At 29.8% G+C, this 23,163-nt stretch overlaps 3 protein-coding genes and 1 pseudogene across 3 annotated transcripts; all 4 read right to left on the reverse strand.

Moving 5' to 3' along the window:
• Positions 1–1,532: 1,532 nt before the first annotated feature.
• On the reverse strand, positions 1,533–2,506 carry LOC125497689 (uncharacterized). Its single transcript, XM_057394784.1, has 3 exons — positions 2,446–2,506; positions 1,945–2,259; positions 1,533–1,879 (listed from the first exon to the last, which is right to left on the reverse strand). The coding sequence occupies exons 1-3, from the start codon at positions 2,504–2,506 to the stop codon at positions 1,533–1,535; spliced, it is 723 nt and encodes a 240-aa protein (XP_057250767.1).
• Positions 2,507–5,103: 2,597 nt separating this feature from the next.
• LOC125497688 (uncharacterized) lies at positions 5,104–7,923 on the reverse strand (annotated as a pseudogene).
• An 8,984-nt stretch (positions 7,924–16,907) lies between these two features.
• LOC125497687 (uncharacterized) lies at positions 16,908–20,511 on the reverse strand. Its single transcript, XM_048645345.1, has 11 exons — positions 20,341–20,511; positions 19,985–20,252; positions 19,793–19,877; positions 19,552–19,679; positions 19,141–19,225; positions 18,133–18,250; positions 17,888–18,045; positions 17,648–17,768; positions 17,384–17,560; positions 17,222–17,284; positions 16,908–17,054 (listed from the first exon to the last, which is right to left on the reverse strand). Exons 1-11 carry the CDS (start codon positions 20,509–20,511, stop codon positions 16,908–16,910), a joined length of 1,521 nt encoding a protein of 506 aa, XP_048501302.1.
• A 1,725-nt stretch (positions 20,512–22,236) lies between these two features.
• Positions 22,237–23,118, reverse strand: LOC125497686 (putative F-box protein At1g67623). The gene is made up of 3 exons (XM_048645344.1): positions 22,997–23,118; positions 22,749–22,911; positions 22,237–22,656 (listed from the first exon to the last, which is right to left on the reverse strand). The coding sequence occupies exons 1-3, from the start codon at positions 23,116–23,118 to the stop codon at positions 22,237–22,239; spliced, it is 705 nt and encodes a 234-aa protein (XP_048501301.1).
• Positions 23,119–23,163: the final 45 nt, after the last annotated feature.

Raw genomic sequence — 23,163 nt, forward strand, 5'->3', positions numbered from 1 at the left:
TTACAAGCATTAATTATTGTGAAATTTTAGCTAATATATCTGGGGAAATTTTTTAATTTTTTAGTTCGACGGGGGTTAGGGGAGGGGGTGTTTAGATCCTCTAGAGTTGTAAAATAACTCTACAAGGTAGAGTTTGAGCAATATCAACCATTGACTAAAAAAATCAATGGCTCATATATTCTCTTTCCAAAATTCTCCCTATTTTATCTCATCAAAATCTACCACTAAATCTTTTGCATTCCACCAATATGAGCCCTTGATTTTAAAATGTATGGCTCAAATACAACTCTACCTTGTAGAGTTTCACGAAAACTCTAGAGGATCCGGACTCAGGGGAGGGGGGCAATTCGACGGGGTGGTGGGGGATGGGGGCTACTAGGATGGTGGGGGCTGCTTGGGTGGGGGATTGTTGGGGGGTGGTGGGAGGGTGCATGGGAGAGGGGTTAGATTTATGGTTTAGGATCAATAGTTAATTGAGATTTTAAAAAATTAAGATTAATGACTAACGACGATTAATGTTGTTAGTTATTAAGGATTTTTGGGTGTATTATTATAAAAAATAGGAATATCCCATATATTTTTGAAAAGTTGGGTATCTCGTGAATTTTGTGAAAACTCGGGAGTACTTGGTGAAAAACCGACAAAACTAATTTGCCAAAGAAGTTACCTAGAGAGAGAAGACTTTGTCAAAAGATAAAAGATAACGAAGACTTAACTACTACTCCCTTTGTTTCTTTTCAATCTACCCACTTTTAATTTTTTTCTAATACTTTTTTTTTAATCTACACACTGTTACTATTTTTATTTTTGATCAGATGTTCCATCTATTTTCACCTTTTTTCACGCATGTGGTCCATTTTTTGATATAACTAGCTTTTAACCCGTGCAAAAATGCACGGGAAGTTTATTTTTTGAGATAATTGTGTACATCAAATGTAATATCTATAGATATTGTTGCAACATATTTTGAAGCACTTAAAGTTCGCATGCAATATAAATCATGAAAATCTGAGGTAAAAAAATACATGTCAACAAAGTGGATGAAAATAAAAATTAATTATTGAGTAACATTAATAATAAGAGTATTTAACCAACATTCTGAAATACTTCTTTGTACACTACGTTCGTGGTAACATTTGATGTTCCACGTTCTTTATCAACTATTAAAATTTTCAAACCCTTCTTGCTAGTAACTCTTGATACGGCCACATAAAATTGTCTGTAGCTGAAAACAGACCGAGGAAGATATAGGCCAACATGCGAAAGTGATTGTCCTTGACTTTTATTGATTGTCATTAAGCACACAACCAAAGGGAATTGTCTCCGTTGGAACTTGATGGGAAATTTTGTTGAGTCTGACGAAGTCAGCGTCATTCGTGGAATGAAACGTTATTGCCCAAATTACTACCAGATACCACAATAGCCTCTATAATGCGATCGCCTAAGTGCTTAACGACCAATCTTGTGCCATTACATAGCCCAGAACTTTGATCAATATTCCTTAGGAGCATCACTGGTGCTCCAACCTTCAGTCATATACTATGGTTTGGTAATCCTCCGCATTTAATTGTATTTAGGAACTCTGTTGAATACATCTCATGAATTCCAAAATTTCCTTCCTCCACTGAAATTGCATCTGAACTCAAGTAAGTTCTTTCTTCACCTGGCAATTGAGATAACACGTGATCGTTAACCGTCTCAGCAATTTCATTGGTTGGAGCAAGAATAGCTCTTTCTTGAAAATAACTTGGTTCCCAAATGTGATCCGCTATGTCAGGATATGTGCTTTCTACTATTGTCGCAATAGGGTCATGTCCCCCATCTACCAACATTTCATGGGGTATTTCAATATCGGCCTCACCATCATTTGGCCCTCCAACTTAGCCATCTCCAACATTGAGTATCCATTATGAAAATTCTTAATTTCATCAACATTTTAATTACTTGAACCTGTTGTGAGGCGCATGTTCTTTGTCAGCCTAAGTACTCGGCAAAAGTCCCATAAGTAAGAACTATTTATTGCTGAGAAGACAATGTCTTGTCTGCTTCCTTTAGGCACCACGGGTAATATTTTTCTTAAATCACCAGCAAAAACTACAACCTTGCCACCAAATGTGATATCTTGATTTGCAGGATTCACAAACTGCATAACATCCTTTAAACTCCTATCTAGAGCTTCAAAGCAGTATTTATGCATCATGGGAGCTTCATCCCATATGATTAACTTTGTCTTCATAAGGAGTCCGGTTAAGTCCGAGCCTGGCTTAATGCCAACACATGTTGAGTTCTCAGCAACATTATTAACGGGAGTCCAAACCTAGAATGAGTAGTTCTTCCTCGCGCGCAGAAGCAATAAAGAAGCTATTCCGCTTGATGCGACTGGCAAAACGGTATCTCCTTTACGCCTTAATGAGGCACACAACAATCTCCAAAGATACGTCTTACCTGTTCCTCCGTATCCATATACAAAGAACACCCCTCCTTTTCCTCGTGATACAGCTGACATAATTTCATTGTAAATTCCACGTTGCTCAGTTGTTAATCCTTGAAACAGTGCTGGAACTCCTCTTTTAACTTCCCTCGGTCATAGGAAAGCTCGTCCATTATCATTTTGTTTTGCCCGTCTTCTATGATCAGATCATTAGGATATGGCATTTCGCTGAATTTACGTAATGTGCTGCCATTACTTTGTAGCTTAGCTTCAATGTCTGCTAGCGCAAAGTTTGCAGTTTTTTTTCCACGTCATCAAACTTTACAATATATATTTACTCAGATATTATATCTATTTTTTTATATAGTGACTTTTTTTTAATAAATAACATGAATTAGCATAGATCCATACGATTTTAGTGTGGGCCAAGTCCATATAATTTTTTTACACATTTGAATATTGAAGTGGTAAGTTCTTTCCTTTAGTGAAAAAGAGTGAAATGGAAGCTAGTAAAATAGTGTTGATTTAAAGATTAACTTTGATTGTAAAAGTTATATTTCCTTATATTTGGACACAATCAAAATGGCTCAAATTTTGTATTCTCCATAAATGAGCATACCACTTTACTATAATGATGCTTCAAACAATTTGGCCCTTGGTTATAAAATAATGCTCCAAGTCCACTATGTGTTCTCTTAATAAAAAATATCATACAATCTCTCTTATTACAACTACATACATCATCTTCTCCATAAATTGATTCTAAATCTCTCTCTACATACAATCTCTATCTTATTACAACCCACGCCTAGATGATTCTAAAACTTATTACAACCAAACCTATCTTATTACCGATTATTGCATACAACTTATCTACGTTTTTTTAGCAAATCTCTCTTAGCTACATTTTTTTTATACTTTAAAGCTACAAATTATCCATCAAAATTATACTCCAAGTCATCGATTTTTGCATCAACAACAAATATAAAACTCATGCATGTGGGTTTTATGAAGAAATTAAGCCTTTGATCTCCATGTTCTTTGCATTTGAAGCATGGTTACTATAATTCCTTGATACAACCAAGGTGTAGAATCATTCGATCTACAAAGTGAAGAAGATTTAAAGACCGCATGCAAAACCGCAAATATATGGAGTTGGATTTTTTTTTTTGAGGGGAATATATGGAGTTGGATTGATATGGAGTTTGAAGAAATTTTCTAAATGGGTCAATATAGGTTGAAATTATTTGGTAAGTTCATTTAAAAAATTTTGATTTTGACTAATTATGATGAAATTGAACTGATTTTATGTTTTCATGTAGTTTTTAGCATATATATATATATATATATATATCATATAATTATAATACTAAAATGAGTCATATAATTCTTAAAATTGATAATAGTGAGTGAGAAAAATCAATAATATAAGCTAAGGTTGGAATGAAATAGTCAATATGCCAATGTATTGAAAATTTTGTAATTTATTACAGTTAGTGAGTGAGAAATTTATTGAAAAAATTAAGATTCTAAGTTTTAAGAGTTAGTGAAAATTAATTCAATATATTAGTAGTATACTCCCTCCGTTTCCTAAAGATCTTCCCACTTTCCGTTTAAGGGTGTTTCCAAAAGATCTTCCCACTTTTGCTTTATTCCTTATTTGGCAAAATAAATTTTCCTATTTACCCTCTCATGTCACTATCATATGGTCCACTATATATTACATTATTAATTCAATTTTACTCCATTTCTCTCTCCTACTTTAACCCCTTTTTATTTGTTTATTTATCTTAACCCCTTTCTCTCTCATACTTTACTAACACCATGCCCCACACAACTTGATTTTCCTTGGTATCTGTAGGAACAGTAAGTGGGAAGATCTTTAGGAAACGGAGGGAGTAACTGTCAATTAGGAATTTAAAAATTACCCATCAAATAAAAAAATTTAGAATTAAGATTATTGAAATAAGGATGATTTCTACCGGTGAGTGACACAATAATTTTAAAGTTAGTAAAAAATAAATAGACAATATAAGTTTGTTCCATTGTTAAATATTTAGGGTTTTATGAATTTTAATTTTTTGTAGTAAACTTCATCTTTGCTTCATTTTGTTTTTGTGCTAACATGGTAGTTTTATTTTTTTTATTTGAGATTCATTTGAATTTTTTTTATTTTTCGTGTAAAGAAAGAAGTGGAAGAAAATCAGTTTATATTAGGGTGTGATTACATGAACATCTTATATAATAACATTTATTTTTTTGATAAGTTACACAAATGGTAATGTAAAATGGTAAGTTTTATCAATATTAATATTGTTTACTATTAGTTAGCAACTGTGCCGTAAATAATATGATTGTAAAGCAATTCCATTTGTTGAGTTAAACTTACCAAATTTATAAGATTGTAATTGATCCATTGTACACGTGGCACTAAAAGAATAAGAATAAGTATAGTGATGACATGTGGCAAAATGAGCATTAGCTTGACACATAAGCCAATTGAACCTTGTTTTATATATATATACTAGTTTTGGGACCCGTGCAAAAATGCACGGGAAGTGATTTGCTTAATAAGACAGACTTTTCAATGAAACCAATAGCAAACAACGAATTTTGTAATGAAAGAATAAGTAAAAGTTATATTAACAAACATTACAAAAATGTGTATGAAGTTATACATTTTGGAACACTTCCTTGTAAACAACATTTGTGTTGTTTTGCACACATTATTCTCTTTATCACAAATCAGAATTTTAAGTCCTTTTTTGCTCGTGACTCGGGAAATAGCGACATATAGCTGACCATGACTGAAAACAGGCCTCGGTAAATACAACCCACGTGCGACAATGATTGTCCTTGACTTTTATTTATTGTCATGGCAAAACACACAGTCAAAGGAAACGTCTTTGAAATCTGATAGGAAATTTTGTTGAGTCAGACGGTGTTAGTGTCATTCGTGGGATGAATACCTTGTCACCAACATTGCTCCCTGAAATGACAGTAGCTTCAATCACTCGATTGCCTAAATGCTTACTACCAGCCTCGTGCCATTACACAATCCAGATGTCTGATCAATATTACGAAGCAACATGATAGGCGCACCAACTTTTAACTTAATACTATGATTTGGCAGGCCGAGCACTTTATTGTGTTTAAGAATTCAGTAGAATATATATCATGAGCCCCTAAGTTCCCTTCATCTTTACTAATTGCATCACAACTCAAGTAAATTTTCTCATCACCTGGAATTGTGGACAACACATGATCATTTACCTTCTCAACTATTTCATTAGTTGGAGCTAGAATTGCTCTTTCTTGGAAGTATTTGGCTTCCCAAAGGTGATCAGTGAGTGAAGGGTATGTGCTGTCGACAATGATGATATGGGGTCATCTCCACCGTCTATAAGAATATCTTCAGTGATTTCAATATCGACTTCTCCATCATTGGGCCCTCCAGCTCTGCCATCACCAACGCTCAGTATCCATTCTGAGAAGTCCCTTATTTCATTAGCGGTAGACGAAGAAGAACATGATTGAAGTCTCATATTGCGTGTAAGCTTCAAAACCTTACATGAATCCCATAGAAACGAAGAGTTTAAGTCGCAAATACTATATCTTGCCTTGTACCCTTGGGTATAACAGGCAGAATCTGTCTTAAATCACCACCAAAGACAACAACTTTACCTCCAAATGGTCGATGCAAATTATCTCGATCAACAGCTTGCATAATGTCCTTTAAACTCCTATCAAGTGCTTCAAAGCAATATTTGTGCATCATTGGTGCTTCATCCCAGATAATTAGCTTTGTTCTCATGAGCAATGCAGCTAAGTCAGAACCAGGCCTAATAGCTACACACGTAGAGTTTTCACAAACATTGAGTGGAAGCCCGAACCTTGAATGGGCGGTTCGACCTTTTGGAAGAAGTAGGGACGCAATTCCACTTGATGCTACTGGCAAAACAATTTCACCCATCTTCCTAATTGCAGCACACAATGTCCTCCAAATGTATGTTTTACCCGTGCCTCCATATCCGTATACAAAAAACACACCTCCTGATTGGCCATTAACAGAGTGCATTATTTCGTTGAAAACCATTAGTTGTTCTTCGGTTAGACATGGAAACAGTTTGTCATATTCCTGAATTAATGAGGGTATGTCATATGAAAGCTCATCCGCTATTAGCTTTTTGACCTTCAAACACGACTAATTCATCTGGAAAAGGCATCTCACTGAATTTTCGAAGGCTACTCCATTACTTTGAGTTTAGCTTCAATATCTGCCAGTGCAAAAGCTTGAATTTGTTCATCGTTAGAGTTAAATCTGCAATGCGATAGGAAGATTTAATATTAGATGCCTTCATTTATGTCATCTGACCTTTTTTCGTTGCACAATTATTAAACATCAAGTGAAGCGAAAAAAAAGTAAGTATGCAAATACTGGACATTGTACCTTTGTTTTTATGAATACGACGTTGTTTATATAGAATGTCATCAGATAGTAGGTGCCATGTCTTTTTCCCATATGTCTTCTGGTTTAGATAAGCTACCAGACATAAGTAACATGCAAAATAAGATTCGCAGATAATGCCCCGTTTCTCTAAAGCTTGCCTCTGTTATGGCGTCTATGTATTCCTTGTCGTCATCAAGCAGCCCCCTTGCGTAGCAAGCTTCTTTGAAGGTTGGATACACTAACACATCAACGTTCTTATATCCTCGTAGCACGTCGGCCTTTACAAAATTAAGGAGCGTTCTTAGATAGTATTTCTCACCAGAACCTGGAGCGACATGGTATACCCTGCCAAGTGGAACCTTTCGACCTAGGTGTCCATTCTCGCGTAGGTTGTTTCCAAACAAATTTCGTGGGGAATCTACATAACGTCAACTGTCTTGCTTCTTCATACTTTTGGTTGCATTCCATCCACGATAAAAACTTTGTGCTATCAACATTAGGTCTATCAAGTACATCTCCACGTCCATCTGGTCAGTGTAGACGACCGTTTGCTCCCCAGGTAGATGGAAACTCAATCTCTCAACAGAGGGGTTCGATGTGAATAGGAAATCCATATATCCTCCACACTGCCTCACAAGCAGATATGTAACGGCAGTCGTAATACATTTTAATCTCATCAATCTTTTGTGGATCATCGCAGCTATTTTTGTTTGATAAGCAGCAGCAGTTACTCTATCGTAACCCTTATTTATGTACTTGAACAAATACTTTATCGATCTGGATTGATTGCACCATTCAACGTTTATATGGCACGATACTTACGAAGCAGTTGTGGATTATAAGGAACAACAAACCTATTATCAAGATGCACTCCGTTCTTTCTCAACCGAGATTCCGTTATCTCTTCTTCTATAAACTGGATATCCTTCCTCATCAACCTTTGTTTCGTCAATAAATCTTTTAGGAAAATGCTTTGTGCACTTATTTTGATCCATGCAAGGTGCATTAGTGTTGAGGGACCACATGGACCATGTAGCATCATTTCTGTAACAGTCTCATAAAATCCGGATCCTCAATTGGATCTGGTAACTCAGCGCATATAATCTTGTCAATATCGCTTGCCTGTGGATATTTGTCAGCAGGGTGCAGGAAAAGAAGTATATGAGCATGGGGAAGGCCACGCTTTTGAAACTCAACTGTATAAACAACTGGAGAAAAAAGAAGATATGTATGTATCATTATTTGAACAACCTTATAAGTAGACCAACTAATCTTGCTGTGTAAATGTTTTGTAAATAGTATGAAATTCAATTAATTCAATATATATATATTAAAGAATAAAAAAGCTGTAGAAATCACATCATTATACCGCGATTTGATTTATACGTACCAGCTTTAACTCGGCCAAATATCTCATTCTCCTTTAGTCTTTAACCAATTGGTCGAGCTTCATTTTAAAGACTCGACAGATGATATCCGGTCTGTCCTCGGGTCTAAGTCCCTTTTTTGAACGAATCTGCTTATTTCTGGCCATTTAGCATTACACGTAAAGGTTATGAACAAATCTGGATAACCATACCATCTACAAAGGCCATTGCATCCTGATAGTTCTCTCTCATGTAGCTATGCCACCTGTGAATGACGGTGGTATAACAACGCGACTCCATTGGAAGATCCCTCTGTATCACCTCTTTCCACAGCCCCTCTTAAATTCTTCACATTATCTGATCTTAAACTTTGTTGGTTATTCTTTAGAAAGGAGAGCCTCTCTGCCTCAATCATAGTGTAACCGTCAACCAAAAATTGTTGATACAACCGACGACATAATAACAAAGTATCGGCTTCATGTTCACGATCTTGCATTCCTGTATGCAAACCACTCCGCATAGTAAGTCGTTCTCTTTTATTCGTAGAACTACTTGATGCGGTCTTGTCTCTATGCATAACATCTACTCGATATCCATCTTCCCCATATGGGAAAATCAGTGGATATTGTAACGGTAAATACGATGGGTGAAGCTCAGATATCTGCCTTAATCTTCCATTTTTCCTTTGGACTACAATACCCTCTTATCTGCTGTATCAATGTCTCCAACTATAAGAGCGGCCACTTCAGATGTTGTTGGAAGGTTATAAGTCCTTCCATCAGAATCCCTTCTTCCAATTAGCCTAAGTTTTAAGTCTTCGCCGTTGTTTGATTCAAACGATCTCTAGCCATTCTAAAACTCTTGGCCAATGGGTTATGTTGATCAACATATCCTTCAATTGTGCAACGACACGATCTTCAAATTTATTAGGGTCTTTAGAACTGACGAAATATAGTATGTTAACGTTAGCATTGCTTTATTATGAATGAGGATATATATATTACATTTAATACAAATGACATGTTCAAATATTTGCAGTAAAATAGCACGATACCTTGCCGCATTCTTCCTATTGTTAACTCTTCTTCAGTGTCATATATGTATAATTGAGAGAATTTAGGACGTGCTCCATCGTTCGGCAACAAACTGCCTATCAGGTGATGATTTTGACCTCCAATCTTGTATGTATATGGACCACGACCATGGTAGTTGGTGCAATTATTCTACCTCCCATAGAAGTGAACGAATACATCATGTTATACCCTCAATATTATCAAGGAAGTGCGCACTTCTACTATGTCTCTTTTTCAATAGATCTTCCAAAAGTTGGGGTGGACGCTTAAGTAAAGGTAATTGTACTTTTCCTTGCATGCAACACATCCCAAACTTTGGTCGTCCATCTTATTCCGTTTGTTTACTCGTTCACCAAACCACATTTGTGCTCCACAAACTCGCAAACACATGTGGGATCTCCCAAATCTGAATAACCTTCTACAATTAAGAAAAAACTTAAAACTTTAATTAGTCTTTTAAAGAATATACCAAACTATTATATGCCTTACTGCAGGATTTATACCTGAATCAATTATTTCTACTCGCGCATTAGAATTTGCATAATTGTCACAACATCCATATCATTTCCTTCACCATCACTGTCATCTGTACACAAAATTTAAATTTTTAATGCATAAACACACAAGTTTACTAATTGTATAACTTATCTACATACTATTTATTGTGCTATATTAGTTAATTAACAGTTACTATAACATACCTGGAATGATTCTCTTTGAAACCGATTCAAGTACTTGCCTACTTCGGATTACACGTGTCTTTGATCTAAATGAACTGCATAATCGCATTGGTTGTATAACTTCCGTTGACAGTGGAAATGACGTAGACGCTATGTCAAGCGACAATAGGTGATGTCAGTTGGTCACAACGGTTTTAAATATTTATGATCATACTATGCCAAACTGAAATAGTATAAACATGGCATATTTATAATAGTTTTATTTATTACCAGAACTTCGTTTCTCTTCAATTATAAGTTTTCGTTGGTGCCTTGCTATCTTGATGCATGTTCTTTATCTAACGCACACAATTTCACAAAATATCAATAGATTGTTTATACAGTAACGTTATTAGACAAATCAACAATCAATAAGTTAATAATTTAGTATAAACAAACCGATACTAATTTGTGTTATAGCACTTAATGGAGATTGAGTTGTCACGTGCACATCACAACTAATATCTTGTGAACTTGAAGATGGTAGACTTGTCGAAAATACTGCATTAAGAATAATGTTACATTACTATCTTGCAAGTAATACGTTTTCAAAGTAAAAGAAATTATATACACTCACCATTAGGAATCGGAGTTACGTACGAATTAGTAGAGAAGTTTGTAATTGTCGACGATAAAGGAGATAATCCATAAGTTGAGGAAAACGCTTATAATGGGAAGACAATAAACATGTTAGTTGCATATATAAAAACAAAAGGATAACTAATTATTGTCCAAAATGGTTTGATGATATGTGTTAACTACTTAATCTAATTGCAATTTATACCTGATGAAGATCCGTTAAGAGGTAAGTTGGTTGTCGTGGCCATTAAATTTCGTGATCGTATAGGAGCAGAGTTACGCGTAGATCTTGCACGCTTTTCTAACATAATAAACTTCCTCTTTTGTCTTGCATATTTTTGTTGAGCTTCTTTTGATAACAGTTGATTGAGTGGATGAGTGGTAACTAAAATAAGAAATGTTTTCCACGTTAAAATCCAAAATTTGTACGTATATTTAGATGGTTTTGAATTCATATGTACGTTCAATGAAATTAATGTTATAATTCTACTTATGTTATAGTAAGTTGTTCTTGTCAAAGTATAACAATAAGCAAATTAAAATAGTTAACATATAAGAATTAAGGTGTATTATACTAAAAGCGAACTTTGAAATTCCACGTTTGCTCAATAACATAAACATTCAGTCATTTATATTGTTAATTTACAAATTAAATAATATAAATTTAGCATGAATTAACAATTTTTTTAAATATGTACATGAAACAATATTGAATGGATGATAATAACAAATTGATTAGTTTACATAAAATAACACTTACGAATGAAATATGTTTAGAATGCTTAATGAGAAGGACATGACATTTCTATATTCTATAAAAAATTTGTAAATACATAGTATGATTTCCAACTAACTCAATATATATGTATATATATATATATATATATATATATATATATGTATATATATATATACTTCCTTTAAAGCCCATTATACATTTCCATGTAAACATAACCGTAATAAGATACTCTTGATATACTACCTAATACTACCTAAGCTAAATCTTAAATACCTAAACATATGTTAACCTACATATAACTTATATCACGTGTAACTATTAAATTTTTTTATGACGTATAACAATGATTTATAAATAGTTAACACAATTATTTATTTAGGCATAAAGTGATTTATTTAATGTGGCCTTATAATAATATAATTGTTTTTAAAGCGCATTATACATTTACACCTAAACATAATATTTACTATAATAAGATTTCCAAGCCAAATATAACACAATTATATATATATATATTATATATATATTATATTATATATATATATATATATAATATATATATAATTATATATATATATATATCTTTAATTATAAAGCCCAAGATACATTTCCATTTCCATTATACATAATTATTTACTATAATACTCTATTTATACTACCTAATACTACCTAACACAAACATTAAAAACCTAAGTATATATATGATTCCATCAAACCAAATGCACCAAACAAAAAATTTTCATTCATTTGGCCGTTCATATTCTCTCTCTCTCTCTCTATCTCTCTCTCTCTCTCTCTCTCTCTCTCTCTAATTTATCTCGAAGATTCATTGCCAATATCTCGAACATGCATGAACATATTCTCATCAAAAATGGCAACTTTCCTTCTCTTCTATATTTTCCAGATTTTTTTAAAGCTATTTACACAACAAAAATAAATTCGATTAACAAAGAAGACAGCAGAAAGTTTTAAGATTATCGAAAAGGGGATTTATAAGTTGGGGAGTTCAATTTCGGAAATTTTCTTTGCATGCAAACCGGAAAAAAAGTTGATTGCCATTGATGAAGATTGAAGATCCGAATTACAGGTGTAGTGCTTTTATAGATTTAAGTTTGTTTTTTTTTGTAAGTAATAATTATATTAAGTTCATGAGTATATGAAAATTTTGTAGATCTTCAATTTTTTGCTTAAAAACCAATAAATTAAAAACATGCATCTATATCCTCTATTTGTTTTTCTTTCGTTTTTAGTTTATATGAATCTAGATTTTTTTTTTCGCATGCATGTGACAAAAAAAAGAATTAGATGAAAATATTACGATATCTGAATATCTAATTTGTGTTTTCCTTATACTTTACATGGTGATCTATATATTTTGTTGAGAATTTTTATGGTTAAATACATTAAAAAAAATCAGTTTTGCATTAAAATAATGAACGTATTAAATGGTTTTGACTCTACCTTTCTCGCAACTAAATTGCACAGAAATTTATGATATTGTGTAATATTGTTAAAAGTTATTTTTTTTTTACTATTTACAACCTATATTATTTCATGAATATATGATTTAAGATTCAATCTTAAATCGGTTCTTAAAATTTGCATGCATATCCTCTATTTGTTTTTCTTTCGTTTTTAGTTTGTATGAATCTAGATATTTTTTTTCGCATGCAAATGACAAAAAAAAGAATTAGCTGTAAATAAAACGAAATTTGAATATCTAATTTAAGTAGAAATATCATAATACCATTTAAATTTTGCATTTTTGCTAATTATTTCATGAATATATCATTAATTAATCAATTTAAAATTATACCTTTTTTAAAAACCGTAGAATTAAAAACTAAAGTGTATCCTAAAGTGCTTTATTGTTAAATATAAGCTTAAAGAAAAAATAATTTCTCGCATGCATGTCACCAAAATTAGCTTTAGATTAATAAATAATAATATATAATTTTAAAAATAAAAATCGTAGTAAATAATCATATATCATTTAAAAAATAGTTTTTTTAAAAATAATATCATTTTGTAGAAATACAACAGTTAAGCATTAAAATAATAAACGTATTAAATGGTTTTGACTCTACATTTCTCGCAACTAAATTGCACAGAAAATTATGAAATTGCGTAATATTGTTAAAAGTAAAATTTATTTACTATTTACAACCTATTATATTTCATGAATATATGATTAATGCATCAATCTTAAATTACAATTAAATTTGCATGCATATCATCAATTTAATATTTTTTCGTATTTAATATGTATGCATCTGTAATTTTTCTCGCATGCATGTCACAAAAGTACGAAATATAAAATAAGTAAAAATATCATAATATCATTTAAAATTTTACATTTTTAAAAACCGTAGAACTAAAAACTAAAGTGTATCCTAAAGTGCTTTATTGTTAAATATAAGCTTAAAGAAAAAATAATTTCTCGCATGAAAGTCACCAAAATTAGCTTTAGATTAATAAATAATAATATATAATTTTAAAAATAAAAATCGTAGTAAATAATCATATATCGTTTACAAAATAATTTTTAAAAAATAATATCATTTGGATAATAATTATGAATGTATGAAATATCTATCCATAGATATAGGTATAGAATCGAATGTTAATTAAAAAAGTAGGTGATAATATGTAGTTGATCCTTTAAATCAAGTAGTTCATATCCTTAATCGTATATCCTTAAAAGTAATTTTTTTCAATTTCATATTATGTTCTGATTTTATAAATTTAGTTGATAATATTTATGATTTAATAGATTAATAAATAATCATAAATCCTTGATAATTTGGAGTTGATTCTATAAAAAGTAGTTGATATCCTTAATTGTATATTATGTTCTGATTTTATAAATGTAGTTGATAATATTTATGATTTAATAGATAAAAAAATAATCATAAATATTTTTTTTAAAAAATATCATTAAATACATAAGCTAAACTATGTTTTTTTTTTTTGGAGGGTTTGCTTTGGATGCAAAGGATGGTGGCCATTGAACAAATAATGTGAGATGAAAAGGTAGTCTTCTCTTTTCCTCTTTATAATGTATAATAATTATATACTTTATATACATGATAAATATAAGATATACTAAATTACCTTGACTTATGTATGTTATAGTAAGCACATTTCATGATGAATACCTTTATTTGTTTAGTCAATGTTTGATTATTCCATAAAAACTGTACAAATATGAATATAAAAAAAATGTGAGAAAGTAGTTTATATTGTTTCACATCTTCTTGAAAATTTGTTTTGATTTAATATTAGATGGAGTAGAAAATGTTAATATATATATATGGGAAATAGTAATAGAATTCAACCATTTATGTTTGCATTACTTAAAAAACGCGATATAATATTTTACTATCATGAGTAAGTAAGATGACATCAGAAAATATATACACTACAAAAAAAAAACTTGGCAAAAACCATTAGTCTATTACAACATATGAAACATGGAGTCCTGATGAATATGTTGGTGTACATAATAATAAGATTAAGTAGTTTGAATACAAATGTATACACATAATATATGCCAACATACTAATCCTAAAATTATACTATACATTTATACTAACCAACAATACATACCATTAGGAATATTAATTTCAGGAGATAAAAGAATGGGTACACTCAATTCCTGTGTTTTCCTTTTATTTTCAATCAAGCTTCCCTTCCTCCTTCCCCTACTGACATTGTCATCATCATTTGTATTAGACGTTGTCTTTGTATGTAGATCATTATCTCTATTGTTACCTGGAATTAATATGTTTAATATAATATGGCTTAGTTAATCTCAATTCACAACTATGTTTAAAATACGTAACTATATAATGAAAAAAAGAATTGCAAATCAACTTACCATTAGAAATGTCAATTAAAGGAGTTCTCTCAGTCGAAAAATTTGACAATTGGCTTCTACTTCGCTTATCGTTCAAAATTGATTTCCTCCTTTGCATAGCAACCTTTGCATCATGAAGTTGATTTGAATTGTTACACACAATTGGTGTATTGCCACCGAAATCGTTTTCTTTTCCGTAATCTGAAGGTTTCTTTACGCGTTTACTATTAGAAGAACTCATTTCTCTAATTATTTTTTATTAACGCAAAAAAATATGGTGTAATTCAAAAGATAAGAACACTATATAATTAATTTGTCTAAATGACCATGAAGAATATATGTGCGTTTTTAGTGGAGTGGAGGTATTATATAGACTCTAATATGCTAAAGTTTCCTTAGCAGTTATATATCTTATTATATATATAGAGTCTAATATGCTAAAGTTTCCTTAGAATATGGTGGAGTGATCTAAAGTATCTTTAAATAAATATTATGTGAGCAATGGTTATTAGGAATATCATATAATAGGAAAAAAAATAAGATTTCCGAATAAATAAAATACTCAGGCCCTATTATTAAGCTTCTCAATATCTCCCACGTTTGGAAACAAAATTGTCATGATCATATATAGGTTTAAAAACGTAATTAGGGCCTTTTAATTAAGTTGATTTGATGCGCATTTAGAAAACTTGCCTAAATTTCTATAGTTAGTTATTTAGGAATAATAACGTGTTTTATATAATTTGTTTTATAATAATTGATATTGTTTTCCTATTATGAAATATGATGTCTACCATTAACTTACCTAAATATTAGTTCTTAAAAATGTGTAAGATGATGTACGTTAGATAGGTTATTATAATTGATATTGTTTTCCTATTATGAAATATTGATATCGATAATTGATATTGTTTTTTTCCCAATAACGTATACCAAATAATTATAAAAATGACCTATTTATTTAAGCCTACATTTATTTATTTATATTCCGATTCCTTATAATAATATACATAACATGTAATACTAAATACTGTCTATCATAAATAATATATATATATATATATATATATATATATATATATATATATATATATATATATTATTATTGATTATGTATAATTTATAACAATTAGGTTTACAAATTAGTTAAATATTTAGTTAAACATAAAACATTAGTATCAAAATACATACATATAGTTTATATCACTGGAAAATGATTTTTTCTTTAATAACGTCTACCAAAGAATTATAAAAACGAAATATTTATTTAAGACTACATTTATCTATTTATATTCGGATTTCTTATAATAATATACATAACATGTAATACTAAATAATGTTAATCATAGTAATATATATATGTGTGTGTGTGTGTATATATATATATATATATATATATATATATATATATTTATTTTTTTTTGATTGATTATGTATAATTTATAACAGTTAGGTTTACAAATTAGTTGAATATTTAGTTAAACATTATATAGTGAGGAAAACATATATGATAATCAAATATATCATTAAATAATGCATAAAAAATCACATGTGAACCGCAAAAGTGTCAAAATGATTCTAAAGGACAATAACCAAAACCTTAATAAAGTAATGCAAATTGTTTAGAAATATAGAACAGAACTCATTTGTAGTTCCTAAATCTAGATGAACTTTATAGACTCCATTTTTGTCATTCTTCTTCTTGAGGCACAACAGACTTGAGTTTCTTGGTAGTTGAAAGCTGCATTCCTAAGGGTGAATGTTCATCAAGTAATGTTGCCCTCTTTTGCGGTGTGATGTGGGAGAAAGAAGAGTCTGCCTCCGAATGAGAGAGATCCTATTGAATATGGTGAAAAAAAAAATCGTTGTTAGAAATGCTAAACAATATATATATAGATATATATATACATATAATTATATATATATATATATATATATATATATATATATATATACTTACATAAATGTGAGTAGAAGGAATTAGTTGATATATCTAATTATTACCATGTTCTCTTCACATTCTTGGACACTTTCTGCCTCACTCTCTTTTTTCACAACAATAGAGTTCTGTTAAAAATAAGTGTACATAAGTAATTACCAATTAATTGTTTACATAATAATAGATAATGAAACAAATTGTAAAATCATGTGTATCAATTCAAATACCTCCAACTTCACGTAAAGTTCAATCCACTTATTAATTAATTCAGGTTCATCAGACGTAGAATTCACAGTGTAGGAATAATTTTGATCAACACCATTATTATATGGCACGGTGACCTTAAACAAAAATCTTTTCCCCAATAGACTTTTGAATTCTTCAGGAAACTCATTGTTTTCCATCTACATGTAGTTCGATATTAGTATTTATAAATGTACATAAGAAACCATGTATTACAATTGGTAGTTAGATATTGTATGCTAACAAACCTGATTTTGAGAGGCAACCATTTCTTTTGCTGTTCTACCAACCAATTTAGACACCTCTTTATCAAACATCATAAAAGAAGCATCTCCAGATTTATCAGCAACAATCAATTTTATCTTGAATCTATAAGAATTTTCGAAAATTAACTATTAAAATATAAAAATATGTAATTTTTATAACTTAACATTCAATATTAGTGTATATTTTCCTTTTTGTAATGGTAAATTAGAAAATATAAGTACCTTGGTGTTGTACTACGTAACACTACATTCTCCTTTCTACATCGAATGACATCATCTTCCCTTATCACTCCACTCATACATCTGTTGCATCCATCGTAATACCAACTATACCCAACATCTATGTCCTCTATTGTGGCTAGGCATACGCATACACAAGACTGAGAAATGAAAAGTGTACTAAGGTAATTAGTCATTTTTCTTGTGATGGTAATATATATTGTTGAATGAAATAACAAAATTATCACCTTTTTCATGTTCATAATATCGAAAATATCTTTTACATATTCTTGCTTCAAAAAGTCATCACTCTCATTCGTAAGTTGAGTTAGTTGGCCAGATATTTGTTGAGTTTTGCAACACATGCTGCAAAACAATCATGTAGCATAATCTTAGACAAATCGTGCTAAATGTGTATGCAAAATGTATGTTCCTACTATTTGTATGAGTTTTTGTATTAATAATGCATTTTCCAAGAGATTAGTTTCCTATTTATCTAATAATGCACTCAATCTTTCATATGTTCTGATTTTACAAACAAACTTAATAGCTAATCTATAATGTAGATATATTTGTAGGATATCATGCAACAACATAGAGTCAAAACTTACATATTTGGTGATATGTGATGAAACGCAGGTATAATTTCTTTAACTTTATATGACACAACATAATTTACATTTATATTAATACTATCAATACATGCTTACTATGTGATCCATAGCATATATTTAATTGGTATAATAAATTAAATAATAATATTTAACCATGTTGGTTACTATTAAATGGTGTTTATTTTATTCCACCTAATATTAGTTTATTGTTATATGTAAATCTATTTTTAAAGCCATGTAATTTGTTGTTAATTTTAATTGTAATAATTATTTATTTGTATTTGATATTATTAGGTGGAACAAAATAAACTCATATTCATAGTTCACCTACATGGTTAAGTACAATTATATTAACCTGTTAATTAATGTGTTATTCTATACAAATAATTATATGTAGTTACAGAATCTCAAATTATATTATTGTGGTAAATAACATACAATTACATGTTATTCTAATACATAGTTGCATGATAAAACAAAGGTTTATACTTGTACGAAATATATTTTGTTTTATATATGAGTGTTAAGTAGGGTAATTGATATATAACATTAATCATCATTAAAACTTTAATTATATAAATGTTTAATTATATAAATGTGGCTGATATATCATATATTAAATTAAAAATTAATATAACTTACCTATCTTTAAAAGCAATAATTTCAGATAGTTGTGTGTTAATGAACAATCTTGAAGCATATCGAGAATTTTGAACACGAACACCACCTATTATAAAAAAACAGATAGACAAATTAATATATATAACACAATAAAAATTTAAATAACAATAATCGAATCTAATTTACGTTAAAAACATACGAAGCAGTTATGGTAAATATACAATTTTGTAACTTTTTTAAAAATATCCGGAAAAAAAAAAAAGTTAACTGGTGCATTTTATTATACTTTTTCTTGATTCTTCAAGATATATTTAATACACATTTAGTACGAAAATAAAATCTATTACAAATCTAATACGAAAATTAAAAAGCTAATACATATTTAATACAAAAATTCAAAAAAAGCGTAGATTAAATAAAAGTAGGAATTACCTTTATACATTATTCGTTTTGCAAACTGTAAGATGACTATAACTGCACCATTAGCTCCCTCAGCATTGATGTAATTTATCATCTCATCAGCATATGTGCCCCATAGAACACATGTTAGGTTGTCATTCCTAATTAGAAATACGAATGAAAATTTAATAAGTTGTTATATTAAAATTTGAATAAAATTTTCAAAATTATCCCAAAAACAATAGGCAATGATTAATAATGTATATACACATACTTTGTGTCCATCAGCTCAATAGTCATGCACCTCGATTTAGCCGTATTGATTAGTTCACCATACGCAGTCACTTGCCCAATTATATCTATATGTTGTTTTTAAAAAACAATTATAACTTAATGTGTACGTTTCAGAATTATAACTAAATATCATAGAAATAAAGAAAATTATTATAGAACAAAATAAACATACCAATGAGATAAACATCAGAACCTTTTTTGGCCAAAATATCACCAAATGGAACAAATTCAAAACCATACAGTGGGATATCCAAAGGATTGCAGTCTACTATAGACGATCCATAATTCATTGATATGGTGAATTTATGTTGCGTTGTTAGCTCGTATCCAGCATTATCACGTAGCAAAAAATTTGAAATATGTCTAAACCCTCCTTCCTCAATTTTAGGCCAAAAAGCAACAATTAGGTTCCTTCGAATACTGGCATGTATTTTTGTACCCTATGAACACATATAAAATATAATTGACTATTAGTAAAAGAAACGAATAAAAATATCTATCTATATAATATAATTACATAGCACTTACATGTACATCCATCAAAATCATTTCAATGCTACCAGCTTCCATATTGTTTGTAAAGTTTGGCTTCTCATAAACCCTTATTATCCGGACTTCAATAGTGATATATTTCGTTCCCTTAACCAAATCAGAAACATTAATTATTTTTTTAACAGGTGCATCATTTTGGGATGCCATTTGTCTAGGAATATATTCGAATGAATGAAATATGGAATAAACGGGTTTTCAAACAAATGTGATTAAGATTAGGAGTAAGAGGTCAGTTTGTATTTATATAAAGTGAAGTAAATTATACTACGAATTAGTATTCACGTTAATATGAAGCTATTTAAGGAAATGATTTGGTCAAAAGTTAAGACCTAATTCGGTTAGAGAATTGAAAAATAAGAATATCTACTAATCAATTACAATGTTAATCACCGATTCTAAAATTGAGTAAAGATTTTTGTTATCTTAATATAAATCATTAAATCACTCAAAATCCGTCAAATACAATTATTTTAACATCGAGTATCGTATATATTCATGAAATACAATTATTTGGAAAATTTCTATTATTGTAAACTTTTTTAAAAAAAAGAATAGTATCATGATTCCTTCTGAATTAACAAAGAGATCTAAAAATCTATATATTTGTTCGTTTATAGTGATTGTAATTGCTTACCTAAAATTTAAATATATCATAATCATTGACAATCTTAATGACCAATTATAAGACTGCTTACATTAAGTTATTACCTTCATTTAAATATATTCGTACAGTGATATTAGGAATAACATACCTAAAATATGAATATCTCATAAGAATACTACTAATCAATTACAATTTTAATCACCTATTCTAAAATTGAGTAAAGATTTTTGTTATCTTAATGTAAATCATTAAATCAGTCAAAATCATATCGTCAACTACATCAAGTAATACGATATCTCCTCTTAAAAAAATAAAAAAAAATTAATAAGATATCTATCCTATTTTAACATCGAGTATCGTATATATTAATGATACGATTTTCTAATCAATTTTTTTCCTTTGTAAAATTTTTATAATCTTAATCACCGATTTCTTAATTACTTACAATAAGTTTTTACATTCATTTAAATCATTAAATCACTAAAAATCATATCATTAACTGCCCTAATTAATAAATATCCTACTAACTACTAATTTAACTTCGAGTAACACATATCTTCCTAAAATAAAAAATCTATAATACATAATAGTAGCATGCTTCGTTGATTCGTTCTGAATTAATGTTGAGTTTTTAAAAAATATAGGACATATATTCACAAATCTATGCATATATTACTAAAAACGATAATCAACTAATCAATTACTAATATATTTACTTTTATTTTTTCATTGATTAGACCATATATTCCTAAAATACAATTATTGCGAAAAAGTATTATCATTGCTGACATAAAATAGATCGTGTAGATTAATTGCCCACAAATCGTAAATTTTTTTTTTTTAGATAAAAAATATAAGACATATAATGTACAACCTTTACGTAAATTGACGTAACATTAATATTTAATTACATTACTTAAAAATTAATTGTTAGCGTGCATATATAGGTAAGTATATTATGAATCTTAAATAAGCCAACTACTTAAATTAACCTTATATAGGCTTAAACAATTATAAGTTTTGATTATTAGTGTTTAATCTAAATATTGGTATAGATTGCTTTGATATGTGGTCAAACTGAATATAAATTTAGCATAACTTAACAAAAATGATTATCATTTACTAAGGAAAAGATATAAGATTAATAAAAACTGATCTTATTGAAATTAAAACTCTTATTATGAAAAGAAACTTGATACAATTGAAAAATAAACTACAAATGTATATAAAGCAAACATTTAAAACAACTAATTCATAAGTTAAAAAAGCTAGTCGAGCAAGCGTAGAAAAAAGGCTGCTTCGCGATTACATAAGTATGCGTCACATAAATGATTGAGATCATCAGGACCCCATGCGAAGTAATCCCATTTGTCCACAATGTTGTCATATTCATGAAGGTGCCCTTGATCACACTTGACCAATTGGTCTGACTCACGAACAATGCTATTATTTAACCAAAGGGACACCATCATATCTCGTAAAGTTCCTCTTAATTGAACCACTTCATCTATTGGATGCTGGTGAAAAACACTTAGTAATAACGATACACCCCTCTTTTTGCGCTCTTCATCTACATTGCATATAAGCAAAAGTCCCAATAAATATGTGGCCAACAAATTGCCCTCTGCATGTGCCAATTCGATGGTTTTCAACCCTTCATCTAACAACACATATGTAAAATATTGTACCTATAGAGAAATAGTTAGGTATGTTCAGAATTTAAATAAACAAAAAATATACATGCGATAAAATTTCGTTATTCAAAAGTAAACAACTTTACCATGCCATAACGCAAAAGTGCTTCTGGGTTCTTGTATTGCACGCACAAATCAAAAAAGCTTGCTTTATTTTCATCATTACGCATCGAATGCATGTACAGATGTTCGAAAGAAACCTTTTTATATATCTTCTCATCGTGTGACATTTTATTAATAGCCTTGCAACTGAAAATAAATTAATTTCATAAGATGATAATGTGTAAATTTAAATCTCGTAAAAACAAAAGAAATATATAAATATAAAACTCACGTCATTCTGCATGCAAATAAATCAAGAGCACTTGCAGCACCAACGCGTGAAAGTATTTCAATAATAATTTCAGTAGGAAGGGAATGAACAATGTTAGGCTTCTTTGCATTTGGGAATTCCATGTTTGAGAGTGTGAGAAAGAAAAAATCGAAATATCAATTTGGAGG

The sequence above is a fragment of the Beta vulgaris genome, chromosome 5 (assembly GCF_026745355.1).
Source record: "Beta vulgaris subsp. vulgaris cultivar EL10 chromosome 5, EL10.2, whole genome shotgun sequence".
Taxonomy (NCBI): domain Eukaryota; kingdom Viridiplantae; phylum Streptophyta; class Magnoliopsida; order Caryophyllales; family Amaranthaceae; genus Beta; species Beta vulgaris.